The sequence below is a fragment of the Camellia sinensis genome, chromosome 1, assembly GCF_055761805.1.
Source record: "Camellia sinensis isolate YWXY chromosome 1, ASM5576180v1, whole genome shotgun sequence".
NCBI lineage: Eukaryota > Viridiplantae > Streptophyta > Magnoliopsida > Ericales > Theaceae > Camellia > Camellia sinensis.
In genome coordinates this window covers 197,548,741-197,557,716 of record NC_138961.1, presented here as the reverse complement: position 1 = coordinate 197,557,716, position 8,976 = coordinate 197,548,741, and the positions used below count along the sequence as shown (strand labels likewise).

Genomic DNA, 8,976 nt, shown 5'->3' with positions numbered 1-8,976 from the left:
TGTATGTGTGTTTATTTGTTAGGTTTTGGTGGAAACAAACTGTTGTACTTAGTTGGCTTGGACATTCTACTCAGCTCAACCTAAAAGTAATCTTAATGAACTCACCATAGAAAAATTAGAAAATATTAAGATAGTTGTTGAGCCACTGGTTAAACTGCTCAAGGTCTGGTTTGGATTTTGCTTTCCTGGTTCTGGTTAGGCTGACCATTTTTGAGCTGGACTTGGCCTTTTGTTTCTTCTTGATTTTTCTGCCAAGGTTTCTGGAGGAGTTAGGCTGGTGCTGCTTTGGTCTTCATCTGTTGCTAGCAGTGGTTGTTGAGATGATTGGGCCATTGGGCCTGATAGGCTTTTTGGCAAAACCTCTGCCATTAACGGATTTGATATGCCTTTACCATCTACCGTTTGAGATGGGCTAGATTTAGGCATAACTTTGGATTGTTTCTAGAAGGGTTTTGTTAGAATCTTGAAGGGTTGAGATTGTTTTTAACAATTCTTGGATATGGGCTTGTTGGTCTAAGACGGTTTGGTGGTCTAGAAGATGGATATGGGCTCGTCGTTTAAATTTGGTATCGGAGCCAAGTTACCTGTTTTTGATTAAATTCCAAAACAAGATCCAATTGTAAATGTCTTGGCTTTTTGATAAACAAATAGATCCATACCAAGATACTTTAAAATTCATACAACTTGTTAAGTTTAAATATGCAGGTTTAGAACTTAGACAGACCAAAGTATTTAAAATATTATAATAATTTTAAAACACATGCTTATAGCATAGGATGCCATTGTGGAACACTATACCCTCATTGTCTACATAGTGCAGAAACATGAAGTAATTCCCAGATTAATATTGTAAGTAGTCAGTGTAATATTATAGTTGATTTAATACTAAATTTAGCAATCAACTATTTAAAGATATCAACTGGAGAAGATAATTCTAACAAAGAATCTCAACATTTTAATTTAGGACAACAAATTAATGAATTAATATCAAAAGTTGATACCCATATCTGTTCTTCATTAGAGTTCTATACTTAGGAGGAATAGCAGATGCGAAGTGGGCCTATATTTAGATATAATTTCCTAGACATTATTAACTGTTAGTTGCTTGCTTACATGTTCTAAGCCCTGTAGATGTCTTCATCTATATCTAATCTTAGAAATCAACCCGTTGCGCTTAAGAACAACAACCAGAACTAACTGCACAAATTGAGAACAATTTATTTCTTCCATTGACTTTGTAATACTTAAATTCTTTTACATGTTTTCTCTTGACATGAGTTGGCTTATAGTCATGCACCAATATATTATTAGAGTTATGTTCTACATTGTTGTTAGTATCTTATAGTTCTTGCAAAATAAAGTTTAGTTGTTCTTGTCAATCATAACTTACAAATACTTGTTATTGATATATACATTTTTTAATGTTCTAGAAACACTTTGGACACTTGTTTAATCGAGATTGTTTACTTATGGATAAGACATGGATGTATCGATCAAGATTAAGTGATGCATACCAGAAAGGAGTTGACATGTTTCTCGATTTTGCATTTACTAATGCAAGTTATGAAGATAAGATCATATGTCTATGCATCAAGTGTGGACTTACACTTCCCGTCACTCGGTCAGTTGCATATGATCACTTAGTATGTGATGGCTTTACAAAGGGTTCAATAAATGGGTTTTACATGGTGAAGCATCATCTGTTGTTACAACAGGTCTTGATACGCACATGCAGAATAGGCCACAATTAAATATTGATACACATGGATTAGTACACGAGGCATTTGGAATCTCAAATGACGATGATAGAGTCGATGAAGACAACCCTAAAGATTTGGGAGATAAACCAAATCCACAAGCAGAGAAGTTCTACAAGTTGATACATGATGGACAAAAGGAGCTTTATCCACAATGTAGGAATTTTACAAAGCTCTCATTCATCCTTCAGTTATTTCATATCAAGAATTTAGGCGGATGGAGTAATAAATCGTTCACCATGTTATTAGAGTTATTGAAGGAGGCATTCCCAGAGGGTGTAACACTGCCTAATACTGTTTATGAAATTGAGCAGATAGTCATGGAGTTAGGACTTAGTTATGAGAAGATTCATGCATGTCCCAATGATTGCATGTTGTATAGGAATGAGCACAAAACTGATTCTGAATGTTATGTTTGCCATACATCTAGGTATGTAACAGAGCAAAATGATTCAGGCAACGAGACATCCTCTGAAAAAGGCAGCTACAAAACACCTTCTAAGGTTCTACATTACTTTCCTTTGATACCAAGGTTACAAAGGTATGGTTGTATGAGACATCCTGCCGATTCTCCAGCTTGGATGACTTTTGACCACCTACATCCTGATTTCGCAGCAGATTGTAGAAATGTCAGACTTGGGTTGGCATGTGATGGTGTGAACCCTTTCAAAACATTGAGCAGCACGTATAGCACCTGGCCTGTAATTCTTATACCGTATAATTTGCCTCCATGGATGTATATGAAGCAGACCAATTTTCTATTATCATTGATTATCCCTGGTCATAGTGCACCTGGAAATAATATTGATGTGTATTTGGAACCTTTAATAGATGAATTAAAGGAATTATGGGTGGATGGAGTAGAGACATATGATGCATCAATTAAACAAAATTTCCAGTTGCGTGCAGCATTAATGTGGACTATCAGCGACTTCCCTGCTTATGCTTATTTATCAGGGTGGAGTACTAAAGGGAAGTATGCATGCCCTTCATGCCACAAAGACACATGCTTCCAGTGGTTGAAGCATGGCCGAAAACATTGTTACATGGGTCATCGTCGATTCTTGGACAAACATCATGCATTTCGAGATGATGATCGATCTTTTGATGGTACTAAAGAAAAAAGAACTGGACCCAATCCTTTAACTGGTTCTATGGTGTTGGATATGTTACATGGCTTCAATATCACTTATGGAAAGATGAGTACTAATCCAGAATTACCATATAATTGGAAGAAAAGAAGCATATTCTTTGAATTACCATATTGGAAGGATAATCTAGTGCGTCACAATCTTGATGTGATGCACATTGACAAAAATGTATGTGAGAGCTTGCTTGGAACACTACTGAATTTAGAGGGGAAGACAAAGGATAATCTAAATGCACGTCTTGACTTGAAACTTCAAGGTATAAGGCCTGAACTCCATCCAAAAGAAAATGCAGCAAATAAAACCATCTTGCCTCCTCCTTGTTTCTCATTAAAGAAACAAGAAAAAGATGTTTTTTGTAAATTTTTGAAGACTGTTAAAGTTCCTGATGGTTATGCAGCGAATATTTCACGGTGCATCGACTTAAAGCAGCGTAGAATCTTTGGACTTAAAAGTCATGATTGCCATATTTTGATGCAACAATTACTCCCTTTAGCAATTCGAGGAATGTTGAGTTCACATGTAACTTCACCTTTGATTGAGTTGAGTAATTTCTTTCGAGAGTTATGTTCTAAAGTTGGTTTGGCACAAGACTTTATGCGTCTTGAAAGGCAAATTCCGATAACACTTTGTAAGTTAGAAAAAATATTTCCCCCTAACTTTTTTGACATTATGGTGCATTTGGTGGTTCACTTAGCATCTGAGGCTAGATTAACAGGACCTGTGCATTATCGTTGGATGTATTCTGTTGAGAGGTAAAGTTTATATTAAATCACATATTTCTTTACCATCATTATTATATTTTACTTTTGTTATTATCCAACATCATTCAAAATTTTGTTTTTTTAACTTACCAAAACATAGGTACTTGAGTAGATTAAAGTCATATGTGCGAAATAGAAGTTGACCGGAGGGTAGTATGGCAAAAGGATACCTTGCAAATGAATGCTTGACATTTTGCTCGAGGTATATGGAAGGTGTTGAGACACAATTCAATCGGATGTCTCGAAATTATGATGAGGGGGTAATGGTACCGAAGGATTATCTATTTTCTCAATGCCTGGCCGACCATTAGGTAAGGGCGTGATAGACACAATGGATGATGGCACAAAAGAAAAGGCACATCGATATGTGCTATTTAATTGTGAGACAGTCAACAAATTTATTGAGTAATACACTCGACATGTGTAATCAATTTCATTATTATTATTATTATTGTTATTATTATTTTACATTCTTTTGCCACACCCTCACAAATCTTTTATATGGCATACAGACAACACCGTAGACTTGTTTCCATACAAAATCCACGTCTTCGTGAAATGGCCATTGATCGCATTCATAGTGAAACATTTCCAACATGGTTTGATAAACATGTAAGCAGTGTTTTGAAGTTCTTTAAAATTTGATTTGATATTAACTTTAATTTCATTCAACACTTACAAAAGTTATGTCATCAATTGTCTGAAAACAGGTTGAGGAATTGCATAATGCAGGGGATAGTCAAATAACTGAAGAGCTTAGATGTTTGGCTCATAGTCCAAATAGAATTTTCACAAAATATAAGCGATACTTGATAAATGGTTTTAGGTTCCATACTAAGGAGATTGAGCGAAAGAGGAAAACTCAAAATAGTGGGATTATTGTCACGGCAAAAACACGAAGCTTTGCAAGTGGTAGAGATGGAAATCCGGTCTCTGGAGATGTTACATTTTATGGCGTGTTAACAGATATAATTGAGTTAGATTATTTTTTTGGGAAGAGGGTCGTGTTATTTAAAGGTGATTGGGTGTCACAATCAGGGAAAAGACAAGATAAAGATTGCACACTAGTCAACTTTACATGATTAATGAAAGATGCTGAGCCTTTTGTGTTGGCTTCTCAAGCAGAACAGGTAATGTATGTAGAAGACCTGAAACACAAAGATTGGCAAGTTGCTATCAAGATAAATCCGAGAGATTTTTATGATATGAATGCGGGGTCTTCTGTGGACAATGTGGAGGCATACTTGCAGAGTGTTGTATGCAATACACAAAGTGGTGATGGGGACAATAACTTTGATTTGGTTCGGACAGACATGTCTGCTGCAATTGTAGATGCACCACTTTCTCAGGTGTTAAGAGACAACGATGTTCATGATGATGGAGATGAGGAAGAATTAGATCTTATGTGACTGTTAAACTTATTGAACATTGGCAGTTATTTATATTTGAAAACAATTCTATAGTTTCATTTTGTTCTCTTTCTTTATCATTGTTTTTGTTAATTTAATTGATTGTTTGAAGAATGAATAATGCATTTTTAATTTAACTATGTGATTTTCATATGTGGCTACAAAATATTTATGAGACTATATGTTACATTTAGTCACTACCAAGATAGCAACGCAATAAAGGTGAATTCACAAATTTTTTTTTGTTAATTTTCTTCAAGTATTTTGTTCATTTGCAAATAATTTATTTGGATCATTTTAAGTTTACAATTTGATTTGTCTATTTTACTTGAATCATACTAGGATTCATCTATAAAGCAAAAAGCCTATGGGCCCATATCTTCAGTTTCGCTCAGGCAATGTTGGTGAGTTTAGTGAGTCAACTTCATCTGAGATACAGCCAAATTCTAGTCAACCCAATGATGATGCAGGTATGCAAGTTTAAACCTTATAAAAATGTTATTATTTCTTCATATATAATTTATTATTAGTATTATTATTTATTTATTTTTTATAACTAGATGGTGCTAGTGGACAAAAGAAAACTAGAGGTCCCACGCAAATGCGTAATATTTGGGGTACTCGTGATGATGAGCGCCTAACAGTCAATTGGAACAAACTTGGCCAACCTGATGACAAATTGGCAACAAAGTTATCATCGTTCATTGGAACTATTGTGCGTGATGGGAAAAATGCACCACTCACTTACAAGAATTGGCATAAAGTCCCAGAACATTACAAAGATCACATATGGGCACTTGTACAGGTAAATGACACAATATTGTGTGAAAGATGATCACATGTGAAAAATAGTAAACATGAGTAATGTGATTAAAACAACACTCTTTATAATTTTGTTTATTTTTAATTTTTTATGTGGGAAGATTAATTTTTTATTATTGTATTCTTCTCTCACTCTCTCTCTCTCTCTTTCTCTCTCTTTTCAGTCAAAGTTTGATCTTCCAAGTCATGCTAGGAAGTGGGTTATGAAGTGCTCTGGTAAGAAGTTAAAAGACTGGAAGGCAAACATAAAGAAAAATTATTATAAGAACCACTTGAGTTTTGACGAACAAAAGCATTATAAAGATAGTAGAGTATATGCTGATCAGTGGGAACACCTTATTAAGTATTGGGCCATCGAAGAAGTAAAGGTATACTCGATCTGATCATTATATGTTATTTTACTTGCTGTAGTTTGGACGCCATTAATTTATGCACTTGTAATTTTAGGCACAAAGTGATAAAAACAAAGCAAGTCGTGCAAAGCGAAAGTATAATCATACTACTGGAACAAAAAGTTTTCCACGTGTTCGAAAGGAGCAGGTTAATTCCTCTTTTCATGTTGTATATTTAATATGATAAGGTATACATAATGTGACATAATGATATAATTTATATTTTGGAAAATATTATTTTGTAGAAAAATAAGTTGGGACACTCTCCAACTCGTGCTCACATGTTTAAAGTATGTTATACAAAGGAGACAGGAACTCCTGAGGCAACGAAAGCAATGATAGTATGTATCAAATAATTATGTCCATTTGAACTTGTAGATTAGTTAAAATTTCCACATTATAGTGTTGAGTTATTGAAATGTATATATTAAGTTATGTTTTTTGCAACCTTATAGGATGAAATGAATGAGAGGACAACCTTAAATGCAAATTTATCAAATAAGGGCCCAAATGATGCATTTGGACAAGTGATGGGTAAAGAAAAACATGGACGAGTTCGCATGTATGGATTAGGTGTCTCCCCGTCTAATTTATGGAGAGATACATCTGGTCATAAAGCAAACCATGACACAACAATGGATGTCATGGAAGCTGAAAATTCGGAGCTAAGATCCAAAGTTTCCCATGTTCAACATGCTCCGAATAACTTGACAAACACATCTAATCAGGTAATTTTTTTAATAGAATTTATAATTAATTAATGTTTTCCTACACTTATATATGCATACATATATCTATGTGTGTGTGTTTGTAAAATTAAATAGTTCAAATTTGGTTAGGCCACAACAACTTCTACTCCTCTCGACATGGCAGCTCGACATCAAGCATGGTCTTTGTCATCGATACAAGATACTTCTCTTACTCAGGTACCTACTAAGAGCTAATCATATAGATCACATTACTTCCAACTTTATTTTAGAATAGCATGCAACATTTATTTTACAATTAACCAAGGAATGAATATTGTGGACATAAATTTCATTATTTAAATCTAGACAAAATGTGCTACATAGTCTAAATCATGACATGACGAAGTTTGTGTTATTATTTTTTAAAAAATTAATTTAATTTTCTTTTAAAGCTTTAACAAGACTTCTTTCCATCATTTATTACCGCATGGGCTATTTCTGATTCTCTCAAAATATTGCTTGAAAGTAATTAGTTGATTGTCATTTTTCACAATTACATTTGATTTATATCGTTGAGGTTAGGTGATCCTGATATTGATAATGGACATGGTTTTCATTGTCGTTGATTGGTGCTTTTGGTTGTTATTGATTTTTTAAGCTATTGTTTGATATGGTCTAAAGCTTCACGGTTGTTACTTTTATATAATTTGTTGTAGTGTAGTGAACCAATTAAGTGATTAAAGCATTTGGCTTGCTTATCTACTAGAGAAATCCATATCACTTTCAGTTATGATCATCTTCACTCTAGCACTTTGTACTAGTTTTTTTTTTTTTAATATTAGCAATTTAATTTTAAATATACAATTACTTAAGTAGTTAAATCTTGATTTACAGGTGGGAGATATAGTTGTTCTAAAAAGTATCATTAGGCCAACAGAAACAGTTGCAATCGGAGTACTTAAAAGTACAGACGCATCTAAAGAAGTAGAAGGGGAAGAACTGGGACCTGACTATTGGGAGGTACATGTTCAAGCGCCAATCAAACCTAATGAGAGCTTGATCCGATCATATGGACTTGTCAAAATAATTGGACAAGCTATTGGAGCTCATGTTGCTTGGCCTGCTCCATTTGTGGTATATTTCTTTCGTAAATACTAATTTTATTAACAAATTTATATTAACTTAATATAGTTTCAATTACCTTCATATGTTTATCTTTTGGATGCAGATTTCACAAGTTATGTATGCTAGCCGAGAATATTTATACAAGTGAGGTTGAGAATTTGGGAACTGATTTTATTTTTGATAATTTTTCTCTCCGGAATATGCATATCACTATGGCTTTTCAGAACTTATGGTTGGAATAATTTTCTTTTAAATTGTTTTTGCTTTAACTTTGTTAGTGTGGTAGAATATTTAATAATTTTGGCAAGGGATTTTTTTGTGCAATATAAATAAATTTATATTTCAATAATAAATAATTGATTGTGGTTTTTTTTTTTTTGATGTGATGTGATGATCTTATGGTGGTAATATTTGTTTATTATTATGAAAATATTACAGGATGAATGGATGTCAAATTAATATATGATGTGGCAATTAATATTTAATTGTTTATAAAATTGATTCAATTTTTATAGGTATTTACGCATGCATAATTGTAGCTTTTAAAAGTGTCAATGAAAAAAATATATAAGTGGCATTTTGTAGTAGTGATAGTAGCTTTGCAAAGTGTCACTAAAATAAGTTCCAATGGCACTTATATCTATTTAATGGCGCAAATGAATTGGATTTAGTGGCATTTATGAAGGCGTTATAAATATCAATTGTGGCATAATAAGCGTCATTAAAAACCATATCGTGGCATTTTTTAGATTGCAAGTCTTCTTTAATGGCACTTGATAGCGTCACGAATAGTGCCTACCATGACATGAAAGTGTCACTGAAAAGTTTTAGTCTTGATGGTGTAATGACACTTATAAGTGTCACTAATTC

General features: G+C 33.6%; 2 protein-coding genes across 3 annotated transcripts; both read left to right on the top strand.

Moving 5' to 3' along the window:
• The first annotated feature begins 1,729 nt into the window (after nucleotides 1-1,729).
• Nucleotides 1,730-4,751, top strand: LOC145822093 (uncharacterized). The gene is made up of 3 exons (XM_082918681.1): nucleotides 1,730-3,660; nucleotides 4,182-4,281; nucleotides 4,380-4,751. The coding sequence occupies exons 1-3, from the start codon at nucleotides 1,730-1,732 to the stop codon at nucleotides 4,749-4,751; spliced, it is 2,403 nt and encodes an 800-aa protein (XP_082774807.1).
• Nucleotides 4,752-5,642: 891 nt separating this feature from the next.
• On the top strand, nucleotides 5,643-8,472 carry LOC145801196 (uncharacterized). 2 transcript variants are annotated; one of them, XM_082891762.1, is made up of 5 exons: nucleotides 5,643-5,883; nucleotides 6,748-7,020; nucleotides 7,132-7,218; nucleotides 7,876-8,115; nucleotides 8,210-8,472. In XM_082891762.1, exons 1-5 carry the CDS (start codon nucleotides 5,680-5,682, stop codon nucleotides 8,252-8,254), a joined length of 849 nt encoding a protein of 282 aa, XP_082747888.1. In that variant the 5' UTR covers nucleotides 5,643-5,679; the 3' UTR covers nucleotides 8,255-8,472. The 2 variants fall into 2 exon arrangements, with proteins under 2 accessions (XP_082747888.1, XP_082747892.1); XM_082891766.1 differs by lacking the exon at nucleotides 5,643-5,883 and adding an exon at nucleotides 6,526-6,633.
• Nucleotides 8,473-8,976: the final 504 nt, after the last annotated feature.